At 34.1% G+C, this 18830-nt stretch overlaps 2 protein-coding genes across 3 annotated transcripts in view; one reads left to right on the top strand and one right to left on the bottom strand.

Annotated features, from left to right (window-relative positions):
• LOC120628586 (integrin alpha-PS1) overlaps positions 1-14120 on the top strand; it is a 105835-nt gene extending 91715 nt beyond the window's left edge. Inside the window, exons 2-17 of one of the 2 annotated variants that reach the window (XM_039897026.1) lie at positions 1668-1795; positions 2378-2401; positions 4273-4390; positions 4531-4644; positions 5163-5374; positions 5747-5972; positions 6052-6448; positions 6551-6931; positions 7160-7355; positions 7563-7714; positions 8348-8598; positions 9243-9345; positions 9500-9635; positions 9882-10180; positions 10846-11070; positions 11677-14120. In XM_039897026.1, coding sequence (XP_039752960.1) covers positions 1668-1795; positions 2378-2401; positions 4273-4390; positions 4531-4644; positions 5163-5374; positions 5747-5972; positions 6052-6448; positions 6551-6931; positions 7160-7355; positions 7563-7714; positions 8348-8598; positions 9243-9345; positions 9500-9635; positions 9882-10180; positions 10846-11070; positions 11677-11913 — 3199 coding nt within the window. In that variant the 3' untranslated portion in view covers positions 11914-14120. The remainder of the gene's footprint in view (positions 1-1667; positions 1796-2377; positions 2402-4272; positions 4391-4530; positions 4645-5162; positions 5375-5746; positions 5973-6051; positions 6449-6550; positions 6932-7159; positions 7356-7562; positions 7715-8347; positions 8599-9242; positions 9346-9499; positions 9636-9881; positions 10181-10845; positions 11071-11676) is intronic. The other variant, XM_039897027.1, reaches the window with a different exon arrangement.
• Positions 14121-14554: 434 nt separating this feature from the next.
• On the bottom strand, positions 14555-18506 carry LOC120628639 (transcription factor 15-like). The gene is made up of 4 exons (XM_039897171.1): positions 18364-18506; positions 16721-16854; positions 15296-15387; positions 14555-14636 (listed from the first exon to the last, which is right to left on the bottom strand). Exons 1-4 carry the CDS (start codon positions 18504-18506, stop codon positions 14592-14594), a joined length of 414 nt encoding a protein of 137 aa, XP_039753105.1. The 3' UTR covers positions 14555-14591.
• Between the last annotated feature and the right edge of the window lie 324 nt (positions 18507-18830).

Below are 18830 nucleotides of genomic sequence, written 5' to 3'. Positions count from 1 at the left end.
AAATCATTTGTTGCAACGATATATTAGTATAACGATGTTTAGAAACCTCATACAAACTACTGTAGAAAAACAATAGTTATTTATTAATATCGTATCGTAACCGTTAGTCAAAGTATAAGTAGACTAATGACGTAGTAAGTGATTTATGTTAATTTAAATGCAAAGGTTATGCGGTAGAGTCATAGGGCCCGCTCTCCGTAACCAATGGTAAATTGAATACGGGTTGGGTTATTTGATATCGAATAATAGGACGCGTGCCGCATAACTGATTCGCTTTTATCGATTTTTCAGCTTGTTTCTTAGAAATGATTAAACTATTTACGCACTCTGAACTTTATTAGTCTTTTTCTTACTACGCACTTTTTATTTATAGAATAAAGCTACAAACTAGATAAATGTTCCTTAGGATGTCTTCACTAAATCTACCAGTACAATTAACTCTTTGCAGATAAAAATGTTTGAAATTTCCAAAATATGAAAAGATTTGATTTTTTTAGTTCACCAATTAAGTGCAGCCACCAAATAATTAGAATAAACCTAATTCCAGAAAGTATTTAAATTTTACTCAAAGAGTAAAAATCGCATAGTAAAAATTATTCCTTTCATCTCACAAGAGACAACGGAAGTTGAATTATGATAAAAACGTATCATTATTCAACTTCTTGTGTTGATCTTGCGTCCGTAATAAATCACTGTGAATAAAGGAATGATTTTACAAGCTATACTGAATACTGTTTAGATTAAGGTTTTCAAAATAAGATCACGGTAATGCTCTAGTTCTATTATAACAATAAATTGTTATTGTTAACTACATTTATAAGGCAATATCAATCTGCCTCTAAATCTAAAAAAGTCTCGTATGGTATGCAATAACGAGATAATTCAAATTAAAGAACAAATTTGCTTCTCGCTATTATCTATGATGACGCGTTATCTAGGATCTGTTTATAAATAATTAGGGGCTACGTTATAATTTACTATAGACCACGGGTCGGACCCCAGCATGTTCCACGGCTTTATGACCACAATAATCACGTAATGATGCACCCGTGAGCGTAACAAAATAATATTCCTCGTTACTTTTATATACTTTGCCGGAGCAATATAATTATATGTACAAACTTCATATTTGAAAGTTAAAAGCAGAAATAATATAGGATCTTTATTCTGTCTCTACTTATATAATAAAATACACATACAGGTTTTTTTTGGTGTAACCTCCTGTCACGCAGCTGATCAACGGAACGACGTGATGTTACTGGGAAAGATATAGATTTGTTCGCCTGCATTTATTCAAAAAATAAAATAGATTCAAAGCAATTCCGTTATTACCTGCTAAAATGACTTTTTTTTAATACGACGTTTATTTATATGTTGCTTTATCCTTCAATGATGAAGCAACTTACGATTTTTAAACAATCATAGTGTAGTAAAATCACATTTAGCAAGCCGGAAAAGCTACGCGATGTTCATATTGCGAAGCAATGACCAGTTTTACCTACTAGTACCAAATTTTAGATATGTCTCTCCTGTGTTTGAGGCACTTGGCATTAGGTTACTTTTTTGTTAATCACTTAATTACGTCTAAAGTATAAACCGTATGTAGTTGTTGCAAACCGATCCATCGATATTCCCCTTCTGATTTCAACATGTTTCTGTTTTTGCAGGTTGCTTGTTGGCGCACCCCTTGGTCAAAACTTACAACCTAATACGTCGAAATCCGGAGCGCTGTGGAAATGTCGTGTCAGCCCTTCCCCAGAAGACTGCGAGCAAATCGTCACCGATGGAAAAAGAAGTAAGAAGACAATAAAATACAGATATTTAAAAAAGATATATACAGGTTTTTAGGGAGACATTCAAAAAGCTTTAGTCTATAATTAATATAAAAAAGAAATATAAAGCAATAGAATAGTAATTGATTGTTGATGGAAAAAGAAGTGTTTTTTAAACTGGTGTTAGTGGTACCGTGTACTATTTAGTGTACTACTGAAGTATTTACACAAAAAAAAGGTTAAAAGAAAGTATAGAGCTTGTATAGTGTTCTTTGAATAATATTTTTTGAAGTTACAACCCGTTTCATTTCTTGATCCATATAATAAAGATAAAAACACGAGTTGCGTTGTAAATTTCAAGCATTTAATTCACATGTAGGTGTAAATTAGTAAAATATCTTAACGTAAGATACAGTAGCATCACTTTTTTAGAATAAATTAATACACGTAATAGAGCATAAAGTAGGTTACACAATAAGTATTTTAGTAGTTACAAAACACAAAACACCTGAAGCATTATTTGTAGCAAGGAAATGCTGGAACGAATTTAATGTCATTATAAGTTTTAATGATATATTGTCTTTTGTCGGTGGTGCCCCAAACAGCGAAGTACGGCAAGATAAACACGAGTAAGTGAGCTGTGGTCTCAACCTCCTTTTACATTTAATCATTCGCTCCTTGACTAATAATCACTAATCGCTGTATTTTACTTTGATACTAATTGCCGACTGTACTAAGTTCCAGCTATGCCCTGAAGAAATATTTAAAGCATGTTCTAACCGAATGAATCAGACATTATTTATATAAACCATTATTTATGACTTGGAATTAATTTTCTGCGCCTTAATATCACACTAATGTGACGAATATAGTTTTACGCATGTAAATGAAAATGAATTCCAAATCGAATTACATGAATCAGCACTAACTGCTTGCAAAAGCACCCACTCACAGCTTGCCAGCACTGTATATGATAAAATTTAATAATCATTATTTATTGTTCACGAAACTACGAAAATTGTCTATAAATTTGCTTTATGAGTAGTAATTACTTTATTTCGATTACACCTATACGTAGAGTTTAGTTATATACTTTTAGTTATTATTTTAAAATCTTATTTGAGCATTTGTATATAGATGAGCTTTCGATGTTAGTCATTAAAAAAAGAACATGTATATTATTAGGTTGTTCCGACAATTTTCAGGGTCTTAACAATGAAATCTATATCAAATAACTTTTAACCCATAATAAGGTGACTGGTTAAAAATATTAATCTCATAACTGTAATTGTAATATTAGAAAACCTATTTAAAAAATAAACTGTCTAACTGCGAAAACCACTGTATGTCTGGTTTTTCAAAATCAAATCGTCTAACAAAGTAATACTTAGCAAACATAACTCTGGGACGAATAACATCAGTACATAGTGTAACAGTTTAGTCATCTTTAAATTTAAACGTAATAATTGGTGTCTTCTGGTGAATTAACGGATCGGCCATTGATTAATTTTATCAGCTCAAAATTAACAAAGTAGTATTCAATAATGACCATTAACCTGAGACCACACAAACCAATAATGATAAAAAACACCGTACGCTCATGATAAATTAATTACAGGTCACAGAAGAAAATCGTCACATTGTACAATAACTTTAGCTTTTTAGGAGTTTTCTATATATCGTCAATGTGATTTGTATATAAAGCGAATACCCATTTTGCATAATAACAATTAAAAACTTATATAACTCACTGCACTTAAATAACTACAATATTTTCGTGACAGTTTTGATTGATATTTACATTATTTACATAAATAACCATCTGAGTGTCCATAGCTTCGCAAAAAGTATTTGCTCTTGTTACGAAACTCCGACGTATAAGCATGTTTTACTTTTTATCAAGGATGAGAACTATAATAAGACTTTCACATAATGTGTATGCAACATGAAACACGATTTCTGTTTTATTTACTGCAAAGTTTTCTGTAATTTGCCACACGGTAATAAGATATTCTTATCTTGCATCATACACGCCTGGTTGCAATGCTTTGCATTTGCCAACGATTCACAACTTGGATTGATCTTGGGTTTCTTACCATTTCTATATATATTTGAAACAAAAGCAATATTTGTCTATACTCCTTTACTGATTGCTTTTGTTTTACATAAATTTCAGTTATGATACTATCAATGTACTCGTATGTTATGAATGCGTTTAGTGAAATATTTAAATATAAAAATAATGTTTTGGGTTTAAATTTAACTCGATGACTTACATTTAATAAATTTTGATATTTGTGTCTAATTTAGTTGTTTTGTGCTTATGAAAGTTGTTTGTCAAGAATAATTTAACTTCTGAAAAAATACTAATACATTAAAAGGATATTTGGCTGAATGAATTGCCTCCAGAAGAACTTGCTGACACATGTTTCTCAGCTTGTTTATTTGCGTGCTTATTTCAATACTTTCCATTGTAATAAAGATAACCAATTGTGTTTAGGTATTGATTCTGCCCATCTGACTGGGCCCCATTCTGATGAAATCAAGAACGGACAGTGGCTAGGAGTTTCTGTTCGGAGCCAAGGTGCTGGAAAGAAAGCTGTTGTATGTGCACACAGGTAATATTGTTTTATAGTAAAAATAATAGGGTAATAACACTGAGTCACAGTCTTTAGAAGCAGTTACTAACTCAATAGCAGTTTTAATATTATTCAATGAAAATCATTCGTTGTATACAGCAAGGTCTATATTTTTACAGATATATCCGGAAATCTGGGGAGTCACAGTTTGGACAAGGGCTTTGTTACACACTGTTTAATGACCTCCAACTGGCTGACGTATGGGAGCCATGCCGAGGTCGTTCTGTGCAAAGGTAACGTAATTCTTTTTTATCTCGATTTGTGTTTTATTTGGCTATATAGTTACGTAACTTAACTAACGTTGGTACGTAACTTTATTTTGTACCATTGAAGACGTAGAAGAATACTTTTCGGTAAAACAATTTTACTTGGTCATTTTATCCAAGATAAATGCTGACCCGTCTTTACACATATTACTTTTACTCAGATATAGAAGCAATTCTTGATAAAAGAGTTCCCTATATTATGCTTAAAATAATTCAAATATGTATTCAGAATAAGGAATACCTTATTCTAAATATTTGAATTATTTTTGCAAAAAATTAACAGTAGGGTTTAAACCAATTCAAAAATGAAGATGTACACTCCTTTTTTTCTCATGCATGGATCAAAGAAGGTAGTTTGGTTTTCTTAAAATACTTTGACGCAACTTATATATTGTTTTTATGTATAAGAGTATTAGTTCTTTAAAGTTAATTTAAAAGTAATTGTATAATTTTTTGGGTAATTTTTTTTTATATTATAATTCCAGAGAACACGAGGAATTTGGATTTTGTCAAGTCGGTACAAGCAGTTCACTCCTTGAAGATGACACGTTAGTTTTAGGAAGCCCTGGACCGTATACATGGAGAGGGACTATATTTACCCAGGATACAAATGATGATCTATTAGAGCGAGATCATGTTGTTTATATGGCTCCAGTTGAAGACGGTGCTAGCCCAGTTGAAAAGTATAGTTATCTCGGTAAGAATTCAGTCATGATTTCCATATTGGTGGAAATTATCTTTGTTACAATTAATATTGAATTCATAATTGAAACAGACGATCACGAAAGCATGGGAATGTGTTGGTCGGTTCAATTCCAAGGCCAATTTTTTTTAGATATAGGATATTTTCGGCGAGGAAGTCTCAGTAACAATTGGAAACTGGCGTATTCTAAGCCTGCTTGCCCGAATTAGAGCAGCGTTGAGGGTCACAGGGTTGTTGGTTCTAAATCCCTCTTCCCTTAAAAGAGAAGGCTGAAGATGATTATGACGAAGAAACTATATCCAAGCGTTCGTAGTTCCTTCCTAATGTCTTTAAATTTAATCTGATTTCAATGAATTGTGTTCTTAGGAATGTCAGTATCCGGAGCAAGTTTTTTTGGATCCGAACCCTCGTACGCAGCAGGAGCACCTCGAGCGCATGGCACGGGGCAAGTTGTGCTATTCAGCAAACGAGTCATCGCCGATTGGACTCGAACTGACGTTGACATCCTTAACTTTACACTCATTCTCAATGGTGAACAATTTGGATCCAGTTTTGGATACGAAGTTGCGGCGGCTGACGTCAATGGCGACGGGTAAGAACAATAAAGTTTCTTATATTAACTTATACATCACAGTGTTTGTGTAACTTATATACATAATGTTCTCTCCCAGGTTACCAGATCTTTTGGTTGGTGCACCTTTTTACTTCTCGAAAGATGTCGGTGGCGCTGTTTATTTATATCTGAATAAGAACCACAATTTACCTCAAAATTATAGTATAAGGTTGACTGGCAAGCCTGAATCACAGTTTGGTATCGCAATTGCAAATACGGGCGATTTAAACAAAGATGGTTGTGAAGATGTGGCAATCGGAAGTCCTTACGAAGACAATGGTGTAGTATATATACACATGGGTGATAGAAAGAATGGTCTTAAAACGAAGCCTGATCAAATTATAAAAGCCGAGTCTTTGCCAAGAGTCATTAGAACATTTGGCTATTCTCTTTCTGGTGGAATGGATCTTGACGATAACGGTTATCCAGATTTACTCGTCGGCGCTTATGAAAACGTAAGTTTTTTCTGACAAATCTTTGCTGCAAAGTTAAACCATCCATAACAATAACAAGTAGATTTCCTCATAACGAAACTAACGTTTTTTTTTATTTTACAGAGTAGCGTCGCACTTATTCGAACGAAACCAATAATCGACATAAAAACGTCCATTCGTCTATCTGATGGTACTATTAACATTGATCCAACGAAACCAGGATGTCAGACAGATCCCACTTCAATATATACTTGCTTCCATTTTCAAGCTTGTTGTGTTATCGAATCTGTTGTAGCATCTGCCCAAAGTAACAGTCATGAAATCAATTACATAATTGAAGCCGAAACATTTCCTGGTGGGAGAAAATACTCTAGAGTGTTCTTTGATTCGGAAAAATCTAATATAGTCAATAAAAAAATTCATCTCCGCAAAAATGTCGAAGATTGTAGAGAGCACACTGTTTATTTGAAGAATAATACCAGGGACATACAAACGCCTATTAAAGTAAGTAAAACTTATGTATCTATATCATCTTTCGTCATAATTTACTTTTTAACTGAAGATTAAGGTTTTAATTAATACAGTGCACTAGCCTACTTTGGATTATTGTCACTGTATATTATTGACGATGAATGACGCTGTTTTCAACCACTATTTAGAGCTATATGCGTACAGGTGAAAGAAAATATTTGAAATAAATCAAATTACGATTTACATTTACTTTGTTTGCAGTTCCAAGTGACCTACAAAATTGTGCAAGTTCAGCCACAGTATTCCACAACAGGCGAATTGCCCAGGATAGACGACTATCCAGTGTTGAATGCTACCGCAAGAACTGCATTTAGCGCAAACTTTTTGAACGACTGTGGTCTTGACGGTGTCTGCGTCAGCGATTTAATTGTTCAACCAGTTTTACAGCTAGAGAAAAGTAATGTATTGCAGTAAATATTTTCTTTGTGTTCATATTTAAGAAAGTTCTTGCTCTTACTTTTCTTTTACTTTACGATTTCCATGTACTATAAGATCTCCGTGTATCTTAATGCCGACCTATGATACCTAAGATAAATACCGACTTTTCATTTAGAGTAGCACTGCAAAATAACTATTTACTGAGGACATTACATTATACTTACAGCCAAAGATGATAAAGCATACGTGTTGACTTTGGGTCAAGAAGAGGAAATAAAACTCTCAATATCAGTGGATAACCATGGAGAATCGGCATATGAGGCGCAACTATTTGTACAACATCACGCTAGTCTACATTATATTGCTGCGAACAGTACAGTAAGAAGTTTTCAATAAATACGAACACCTAAGTGGATAAAGCACTGTAGCTCTTTTACCGTCTGTTTTATTTTATAAGTTAATAAGTTGACTTTTCTTTTCCTTGGATTTTCTAATCCCTAAATAAACATTCCAAAGTTGATACATATTGGGTGATATGATACATATTGCCATTTTTTATTCAACTAGTCCCATCATAAGTTTGTGGACAATGAACTCATAGTTACCTGAGAGATCGAATTACTGTATGGTCAATTATTATGATATTTTTTTAGCAGTTATCAACTATTGCACAAAACTCTTGCTTTATCAAGCATTGTTATCTTTACTTTATTATTACAAGTTAACGGAAATTATCTACAAAAATCGACTTAACAAACGAATTAACTTTTATATTATTTATTTACTTACTATTTATTACCTAACCAAATAGGTAATAGTGGTCGAATATCAAATTTCCATTGTGTACAATTCTAATATTACTCGTTATACTGTAAAATAAATTGTCATACATATAATATGTGTGATAAATATCCGCCGAATGACAAAAAAACCAAAGCAAAAAAGTGGCGTTAATATCGAAATATAGAGGCTCATCAACATATTACAACATATTTCACGATATGATTCCAGGGTAAGCACATGATCTGCACCAGTGTGAACAAAACAACAGTATCCTGTCTCCTAGAGAATCCATTCAAGCGACAATTAGCCGGCAGCCCTCCAGTTACGTTGCGGTTTGACGCTAGGGCATTGGAAGATAACGAACCATCAGTTATTTTCACTGTTTGGGCGAATTCCACTTCAAAAGAAAAACATCCAGGAAAGAAACCTGTACAAGTAGAAGCCCTGGTGATAAAAAATGCTGAACTATTGATCAAAGGGTAAGAGGCAGACTATCCATCATAATTAAATTGGTTGCAAATCTTACTTCATCATATCAACCCATTACCAGCCCACTACAGGGCACGGGTGTGACAATGAGAAGGAGTTTTTAGGCAGTAGTCCACCACGGTGGCCCGATGCGGATTGGTGGCCTTCACACGCCTTTGAGAACATTATGGAGAACTTTCAGCCATGCAGGTTTCCTTACGATGTTTTCCTTTACCGTTGAATCAATCGATATTTAAATTACTTAAATCATGTAAACTTAGAAATGTAAGAGGTGCGTTCTTTTTTTCGAATTCGGTCCCCCGAAATTAAACCTAGTCGGGGCTGGGCTATCACCGCTTCTTATACTACCAGGTTATAATAATAAAATCTACGACGATGAAAGGTGATCGATATACAATGTGGAAAGGTAACAATTCGTTTACCTACGTTTGCCAATATATTAGCATAAATTAACATATACATATAGTCGCTAAGTTAAATATATCTAAAAAGTTTTTTTTCAATCTTTACGAGAGTATCATTAAGAATAAAAACTTTAACTATATTTTAACATAAATGTTACAGTTACTCTTAGTTTAGACGTTAATAATCTTTTGATAATAATAAATACTGACAAGATTCAAAACAATTACAGTGCCGCACGACCCGAGCAAGTATTCTATGGAGGTGAAGTGAAGGGGGAATCTGCCATGAATCACTTCGATGATATTGGAACTCGAGTAATACATACGTATCAGGTATTTATAAAGCCTTAGCTAGTGTAAATCTCAGTGATATATTTTATATAATTTAACAAAAGCAATATCAGCTGTTGATTTCAAAATTTAATTCCTAAACCAACTGGTATTGCGTTAAGTGTAAAATTTAACGGTTTAATTCATTGATCTTCAGGTATTTAACGAGGGGCCGTGGCGAGTATCGTCAGTGCAGGTGCTGATAGCCTGGCCTCATCAGGTAGCATCCGAAAATTCTCAAGGGAAATGGTTACTATACCCAGAAGATGTACCTACAGTCGACGGTGAAGCAGGTGATTTGGAATGATAATTTAAAACAAAATAAAATATAAGACAACTTTAATAAATATTACCTATATTAAAACAAGTAGAAGAAAACAACGTTATGTGAATCGCCCTATGCCTGCGGCTTAACTCGCGAGTAAACTTCAACCTTTCTATAATATATACGAGTAAACATTAACATGAGAGATATCTACAATATCACGTAGAAATTAAATTTAATTTAGGACGCATCTTGACTATTTTTTCTCTTACAGATCAAAGAAATGGAGAATGTTTTATATCTGAGAGCGAAATCAACCCACTTAAATTAACAACGCGAGCAGGTTCTTCAGAGCCTTATCTTGAAAATCTTGAGATTGATCCATTCTTAAGTACTGGAAAACTCAGTGTTAGTTCGAGTGAAAAAGGACATAACTCTTCAAGAATAACTAATAATATTGTTGGATATAGTAGTAGTGTCGAAAACAAAGTAAGACGAAAAAGAGAAGACGATATTATAAAAGCTGAAGCCTATACTGATAAGGATGGTCATCGAAAACATGTCGTCAATATGGTGAGTTGGCTAGACGGAAACTATAATTTTCTTAACTAAAATTTGGAAAAGAATGCTAAGTGGAAAAATCTACATTAACAAACATAAAAAGGTATAAAGAACTTTATCATTTACTTTATCATCAACTTCTTGACCCTATTAACATACTCCTGCTTGACATAGTTCCTTTAGTAGAAAGAGGGAATAATCTATCCATCTTTTCTTTGATCCATCTCTACTTCGTTGTTATCTCACGTATACATAACATTCTTCCGGTAACGTTATGTTCTTTCCTCCGCATTACGTGACCCTACGATGTAAGTCTTAAGATTTGTTTGCTATCATCCTGGACTACCAGACAAATTTACACGGAGTAATTCATATAAAATTCCACAAATTCGCCAAGTTACGCTTTGTATGGGCTTTTTGTTACGACGCGTGAGCACTCCAAAACCTGACAACATCGTCATAATCATCCTATTAACGTCCCACTGCTGGGCATAGGCATTAGAAGAATAAGTTTTAAGAGCATAAATTCCCACTACTCTAATTCGGGTTAGCTGGTTTTAAAGATTGTTTGTTAGTTTATTTTTCTCTACAAGTAGAATAAGCAGTAAGATAAAATTTAGAATATAAAAATTAGATATAACTTCTTACGCGTGTACACCCACGTTTTTTTATCTTAGAACTGTCAAAAGAAATCTGCAAAGTGCATCCAGTTTCAATGCGTGATCTACCGCCTGGGTCGTATGCAAGCCACAACAATCACGGTGAAGGCTCGTCTCTGGAACGCAACCCTGGTCGAGGACTATCCCCGAGTCAGCCACGTTAACATTGCCTCTACAGCCTCTATCCATATACCGGAGCATTATAATATACACCAGAAGACACATGACGATGATTCTTTTACGGTACGAATATTCAGTATTTTTTTTTAATGTCTAATATCTATTTATCTAAATCAAACATTTATATAAAAAGCCTTAATAATAAACCTGGCATAACAGCAAAATTGTTATGGAAATTGATTTGAAAGGGGCTCGCGCTTTAACTTGTTTTGTTAAGTTTAGCAAAACATTGCGTAATGTTCCGATTTTACACCTTGATAGTCAAAGTCAAAGTGAAAGAATTTGCAGGATGTGATGGGACACAAGAACTGGGAAAACATAGCAAAACTTCGTAGGGTATGTCAGGGACACGTGCTACAACTTCTGTCTATCAATCAGAGGTGTGGGTGTTAAGCCCCCATGTGTCAGTAATAACACCAGCAACGCAGCATTACAACGATGCTGCTTTGCAAATAAACATGGCAGTAGTTATTCTCCGGACGAGCACCGTCACAAAAAGCTGTGTGACTGATGTAATCTCTTTGTAGGGATTTTGAGAAGATGTCCATTGGTTAAACGCACACAGCAACCCTCGAATCATAAAATTAACAGTTTTCGTAATAAAAAATTTAGCCTGGACCTAATGTTTGAAGCTTTATAAATTTAAAATCAATTGTTTTATTATTTCAGGTGGTGACGGTTGCGTATCCAGATTTGAAGATAAGTGAACCCTCAGACGTGCCGTTATGGGTGATAATAGTTTCTGTAATAGTAGGACTAATAGTGCTTATTTTACTTATAATCGCGTTATGGAAACTAGGATTTTTCAAGAGAAGTCGACCTGACCCGACCTTATCGGGGAATCTAGAAAAAAATAACCACGAGTCCAGTCCATTCATAGGTAGAGATAGAAACAGTATTCGATAGCTAAGGGCCTGTATTTCCATGTTGCATGGAACAGATGTTGATACTCCAAATAGTTGGAACTTTGTATATAGAAATGAACTGTTGTAGAATGATTTGGTTCATAGGCGATGGTATTGAATAAGTATAATTTAAAATATCATTTGACTGTGATGTCTTCGTAGAGGAAATATTGTGTCTAAGTATGTTAGGGCCCCGGCGTTTTATGTTTTGTTGATGTTATGCACGAGTCACCAATGTGAAAGGTTTAATTGTAATAATTGTTTTTATTTGCATTTCTGTAGTGAGTATTATGAATAGAGTTTTATGATTGTTTTATATATTCGATGAATATGTGCTATACTGTAAATACTTGCCTTAATTATTTATGATGTTTTAGGCTAAGATCTATTCTATTATCTTCATTGAGGCTTTCAAATATTGTGCTGCAGTATGTGTCCAATTAAGCTTGCTGTCAACAGCTTTATACCTACTAAAGGTAAACTTTCAGAGTCCTGATTTCCTAAGTAATTTATGCAACTGAATCGTAAGGGTCTGCTTTCTTACGTCGTTGATATTCCTGGGACACATAACGAGAACTTTGCTTCTTCGTTTGTAACGTATTTCTTACGTTTTAACTAAAATTTGAGGACATTCAAATCATTAGTGAACAGGAATTATCTAGTTAGAATGGATAATTAAAAGACAAATACAATATACGTCAAGATTAACGCGCCGAAAGCTGCAGCTACGAGTGCTTTAACCTTAAAGGACCTTAAGAGCCTTTTTCAAATATTGAAACGCTTTCAACGTCAAAGAAATATGGACCTAATTAGACTCGCATAAAAATTCTTATTTTCAGTTCTGCTGAATATATGTATTTTACAAATGTGCCAAAAGAAGCGCTGGTTGTAAAAGTGATCACGAACATAAGTATTTAAACGAGAATATTAGTAGCATTATGTTACAGTGTCTCGATACTGAGCAATGGAGAGAGAACTCCTTGCAATGCTGCTCGCTTGGTTTAAACCTTGCATTATATGGTAAATAATTGCCTTATTATATAAAAAAAGCGTCAGTGTCATTTTATCAGCATATCACAAGAGTATGCGATGGTATTTGAAAGCCTTACTGTGTTTCAGACATAATATGACTAGATTTTTTACTAGTCAGTAAATAATATTATGACCTATTTCTTTTTAGATGTGTATGTTACTTAAAAATTATTAAGAACTAAAATGACTTAGAACTGAATTACTTAAAATGAAAATAAATACTTAACTGTACTTAAAATGCTTGGAATCTTGCATTATATGTATATTAACTTTCAGTGGGTAATTATTAAAATGTTATTCCAGATTATTAAATGGAATATATACTATGAAATAAGTAACAAATATTTTAAATAGTAACACTATTGTTATTTGCTAAGGAATGTACATAATGTAGTATTTATATTAGATTTTTTACTTAAATTTATATAAAATCCTGTGAGCATCGAAACAATAAAGTTTATATAAACAGTACGAAATTTATGTAAAATATATAGAAAAATTTTGACACCAATTCGGCGTTATTCTATGTTCAGTCTGCCTTTTCACCAAGGTTTAATAGATATTTGTAAAATGTTGGAAAATCGAAAAGGTTGTTAATCGAGGAAATAAAACGATTCCATTTGTGGGCTTCACATACACCCTTATTAGGATCATTTAAATTACGGCCTTAGTATCAAGGGTAACTTAAATAGCATGATAAAAATATCATGTGATTTAAAAAATTCTTTAAGGAAATGGTAGCCTGAAATTTACCTTTAATGAATTAGTTTTGTTAGCTATCGAACAATTCAAAACGGATTAATCAAAAAAATGCAAAAATATATGTATACCTACCTACTAGGGCCTATTTTACAGGCCTTTTGTTTCTCCAGTCTGTTAGTTTATATTACGTTTATATTACGTACGTTATAATCTGCTTGCTACCTCTTTGGAAATATAAAGAAGGAGCCGGCAATAAACTCAGCAACAACTCTTTAGCAACATCAAATATTTTCATCTTGTGGATTTTTGGAGTGAAGTTATAAACTAGCAGACTTTTTAAATTAAGTTTTAAACTTAACAATTTTGTAGTAACCTCGACTTTAAATGTTTCCGTAAATATAGGTACCTATCTACTGCCAAACTGTATAACTTTATGTATCTATGTAATTTAATTAAATTATCCAGCTATTATTGTTTCTCTGGTTGTGATTATTCCCATTAGTTTTTACATAAAACTCCTTCCTAAATACAATACTTAGTTTACAATGGAAATTATGAATTAATAAATGGTGCCATTTTGATAAGTTTTTATTAATTTATTTATTTATGAAACCTTTTCCAAGCAAACAGATACATTAATAGCAAAGTTATCTTACACAATTGATTGTTAGACTTTAGGATCAATGATAAGTAAACAAAACAAATTACAACAATCTTAGATAAATACAATTGTTATACTTATAAATAAAATTAATTCCTTAAATAGTTACATAGGAAGTGTAGCCACAGGACAATATAAATTAATACGAAATTACAAATTAAAATTATGTACTAACGTTATATTAATTATTATCTATCATAAATTGAGGATGTATTTAATATCTTATGTTAAAGTAATACAATTCGATGACTAGTCTAATAAAACAAAAATTGCCTACTCTAAAATTAATAAGGTCCTTGAAATTCTTTGTTCATCAGGGTCGAAGATTTCTGTAATATTAAAAAGTTCATCAGATTCATCGGTTCAGTTTATATCTGAAAGCAAAGCGGGGGCTTATTATTTATTATAGAAAAGGAATATAGCGCCTAAGCCCACCACACTGTTTTAAATAAATTTCTGTTTCTCGTTATTTCATTAATACCTTTTGATATATGAGGTAATTAATATGAGTGTGCTATTTTTAATAATGATCATTGATGGACCGTGGCCCTTTTCATGATAAGTGAAAAACAATCGCTTATAAACAGAGCAATTACAAATTACCTCCCTGTTTTCATCAACTAGAAATTCGTGCGGTGCGATTTGTCCCGTGTCCAGCATATTTAAAGTAAAGGTAGCCTACCAGTGTGAACTTTGAGTTGCTTTTGAGGTGGCATAACGTGGGAATGTTTTTTCACGCTCTGGCTTTGGAAGTTGTGAAAAGTGGAAGTGGTGCTTATAGGACGTCAGTTGAAGTATAACAAAGTAAGATATTACTATTTGGACACAATGCCAAGTTTATTAAAAAAGGGAGGAGTTTCAAACTTAAGAATAAATACGAATAATTCAAAACTCGTTTTGAATAACTACTAAAACTACACTATTGTATGGTCACATTATGAAAAAGATAAGAAGACAGTGAAGAACGTCCGTTACAGAGTTTACTCACATCTTTCTTTATCGTAGACCAACAAAATGTACAAAGCGAGGTATTTTTGTATTCAATATCGCTTTGTTGAATGCACGGCTGTTCCATGTTACCTGTAATAATATTAACATTAATTTCTCTCAACCGTTTATATACTGCGGTGCTTTACAAAGGGTTAGTATACGCAAGATTATGTATATTATGTGTATTATGTTTCATAGTTTAGTATGCAGGTGGTTAAAAGATGGGAAATCGTGTAACGCTTAGATATTACATCAGATAGGTGACTAATAGAGGGATACTTACTCATTTCATGTTCTTACTTTGCTTATAACTTAATCATCATCATCATTTTTATTAGTGTTTTTACCTACACTTGGAGGAATAATCAATTTTATAAATTTAAAATGCATATAAAATATTTCGGAATACTTATTTCGGCATCGACGGTAGGAAAGCCGTAGCTTAATTGGAGAAAGCGCTCAGGCCGCGATTGCGGAGAGTCGCAGGTTCAAATCGTGTCGGTTCCGAAATTTTTTATATGCATTTTAAATTTATAAAATTAATCATCTTCATCATCAGCATCAGCCTATTATCGACCTACTGCTGTGCATAGGCCAGTGCCGGATTAACCATGTAGCAAGAGTAGCCATTGCTACGGGCACCGCGCGTAAGGGGGCCCCGCATATTTTACACCACTCATCTCTTTGCGTAATTTTTTGAGTGAAACTTATTTTTCCTACTAAGACAATCCACGTCAGACACTCGGTAGCCGCCTATTACCTTGGCGTAAATAATTTAAATAATTTCATACGGTAAACGCGCAAGCAACTTTTTGAACTAGTGCACTTGCCAGACACAGACATACAGACAGACGGACGGACCGCTGCTTAATCCGGGACTGGCATAGACGTTCTCTCTCGTAGAGGAGAAAAGGTTACTTTGAAAATTTTCATCAACCATCAATAATCACCCTGCTTTCTGAGTCCAAGGCCGTGGGTTCGATTCCCACAACTGGAAAATGTTTGTGTGTTGAGCATGAATGTTTTTCAGTGTTTGGGTGTTTATATGTATATTATAAGTATTTATGTATATTATTTATAATAATATTCACCAGTCATCTCAGTACCCATAACACAAGCTACGCTTACTTTGGGGCTAGATGGCGATGTGCGTTGTCGTATATAAATTATTTATTTATTTAAAAAAACAAAAAAAAAACAGTCCACTGCTGGACTAAAGCCCATAATAACCACGCTGGGCAGACGGGTTGGTGCACGTAGTAGTAGTAGTAGCAAGGAGGACGCTGCTACCCGTTCCCCGTTATATTCTCTCAGTAGCCTCGTACGGCAGTCCGTAAAGGTTATTGGTCGTGACAACTGTATTTTGATCTGCCAAATTTTCGTTATTAAAATAATAAACAAACTTATATATAACTTAACTCACCAGTGTACAGTTGGTTGTCTAGATGCGTGATGTAACTGCCAGCTAGGCGCAAAATCTCAATCTTGCTGAGCTTGCGATCTGGGGGCTCCGTGGGAATCAAGAGGCGAAGCGCGTTGAATGCCATGTTCACGCTGCTTAGAAATTCAAATGGTATTTTGATAACAATTCTATTTGACATTCGCAACGCACAAATAATATTTTACTACAAAAATTAGACGACAGCAGGAATATAACTTAGGATTTCTTACACTTTAAGTTTTTTACTTCTTTCTATGTCGAATATGAATGGTTGTCTTGGAACAGTGCGTGTTGCCAGTGATGACCTATGGTTCCGAAACATGGTCGCTAACTATGGGCCGCATAAGAAGGCTCAGAGTCTCTCACCAGGTGATGGAGAGAGATATGCTGGGAGTATGTCTACGTGATGAAATCAGAAATGATAACATCCGTAAAAGAACCAGAGTTACCGACATAGCACAACGAGTCGCGAAGCTGAAGTGGCAATCGCCGGGGCACTTAGCTTAGAGAAAGGATGCACGTTGGGGGTCCCAAGGTTCTGGAATGGCAGCCACGCACTGGTAAGCGCAGCGTTGTCAAACCCCCGACGAGGTGGGCAGACGACATTAAGCGCATCGCAAGTAGTCGCTGGACCAAAGCGGCAAAAAACCGTGTAATTTAGAACTCCTTACAAAAAACCTGTGTCCAGCTGTGGACGTCTATCGGTTGATATGATGATAATAATGAATATGAAAGGGTTGAAGAAACACTTCAATGTATATGCAACAAGCAACATGAATTAGACCAAAATCTAGAGCCATTTAATCCATAAAACCCATATTATAAACGCGAAAGAGTGTCTGTTTTGTTGTTCCACTTAACCATTGCTTCCATTATACAGACAGACATAAAAACCTTTATACCGGGGAAAGTAAACGGTTCGCTCATTTTTCTCATTAAATCCTTCGTATTTTATGTATCCTGATGTACTTGTATCATATATTCAAATTTAATTCATCTCGGTTAAAATTTACAGAAATATTGTAACTTTGTCTTTTTTTTTATTGATTAACGTCTGTTAGGTACAGACCTTAGATAGGCTTATAATTAAGCTAGGGTTTGTTTCCTTGTTTGAACTCTGTTAATATATTATAGCCTATGACACCCATAAATAACGTGGCTTTCTATAGGTAAAAGAAGATTCAAGTCAGTTCAGTGGTCCAGAGATAACTCCACTCCCTACAACCTCACAAACTTCATTATGAAAATTAAGCTTAGCTTTGCTTTGAAGAGGAATTATAAATTACACCATACAGATTCTCCTCCTTTTCGCGGAGTATAGCAAATTAATATTAATTTTCATGATATATCAAGGAATTCTGCATAGCGCCTTAACGGCCAATAACGCTTGCTTCTAACCAATATTCACAAACTTTACCTCCTTCAAAATATAGATAAATGTATGAACGATTTTTCTTTGCATAAACTTCGCTCATGCGATAAAAATAGTAATAGTTATCCACTTTGACTAAGGGATATTAGTCTTAGCAGCAATTCTAATATATGTTCGTGTCGGTTTTAGTAGCTATCTATAAACAGCACTATTGTCTATCATAGTCTTAAGTTAAAAAAGCTTCAATACTAACTTTTGCGTCCTATCACGCTCCCGTGCATTGGCTTGGCACCTTTGTTTTGTAACTGGCACAGTATCAACGTTGTTTTGAAACGTCACTGAACACAGGTGCTCCCAGGTTTCATCGTTGAGCTGATAATTTGTAAACGATTCCATTTGCTTTTTGCTTATGTGTTAAGTTTTGAAATAACAAAATATTCACTGACTATATTATTGCTACGGTTCGTAACACTCGTACATTTGGTACGGTTGCAGGATGTGTACTACTAATCGGAGTGTTTGGTAGTAAGTGTCCCGGTTCCCGATGGATATAATTTTGAAGGAGTCATTTAGGAAGAACAGCGCGCGCCTCTGACTCGCCTTTTAACCGATAATTGTATAAACAGATGCCTTGTGATGAGACAGGTCCGTATTTGATTTTATTTTATTATTTACGCTTCTGGGTACATCTGAATACTTTAACATTTGGATTTTATTTTA

The sequence above is a fragment of the Pararge aegeria genome, chromosome 13 (genome assembly GCF_905163445.1).
Source record: "Pararge aegeria chromosome 13, ilParAegt1.1, whole genome shotgun sequence".
Lineage (NCBI taxonomy): Eukaryota > Metazoa > Arthropoda > Insecta > Lepidoptera > Nymphalidae > Pararge > Pararge aegeria.
This window is presented reverse-complemented; position numbering and strand designations above follow the sequence as displayed.

What these genes read in the sequence shown, in the direction of transcription:
- LOC120628639 (XM_039897171.1), bottom strand. Translation starts at nt 18,506, where the DNA reads ATGGAATCGTTTACAAATTATCAGCTCAACGATGAAACCTGGGAGCAC. An exon ending in GAGCGTGATAGGACGCAAAA is followed by an intron (nt 16,855 to 18,363) that starts GTTAGTATTGAA and finishes TGAATTTCTAAG; the next exon opens with CAGCGTGAACATGGCATTCA. An exon ending in GGTCTACGATAAAGAAAGAT is followed by an intron (nt 14,637 to 15,295) that starts GTGAGTAAACTC and finishes TTAATATTACAG; the next exon opens with AAATCTTCGACCCTGATGAA.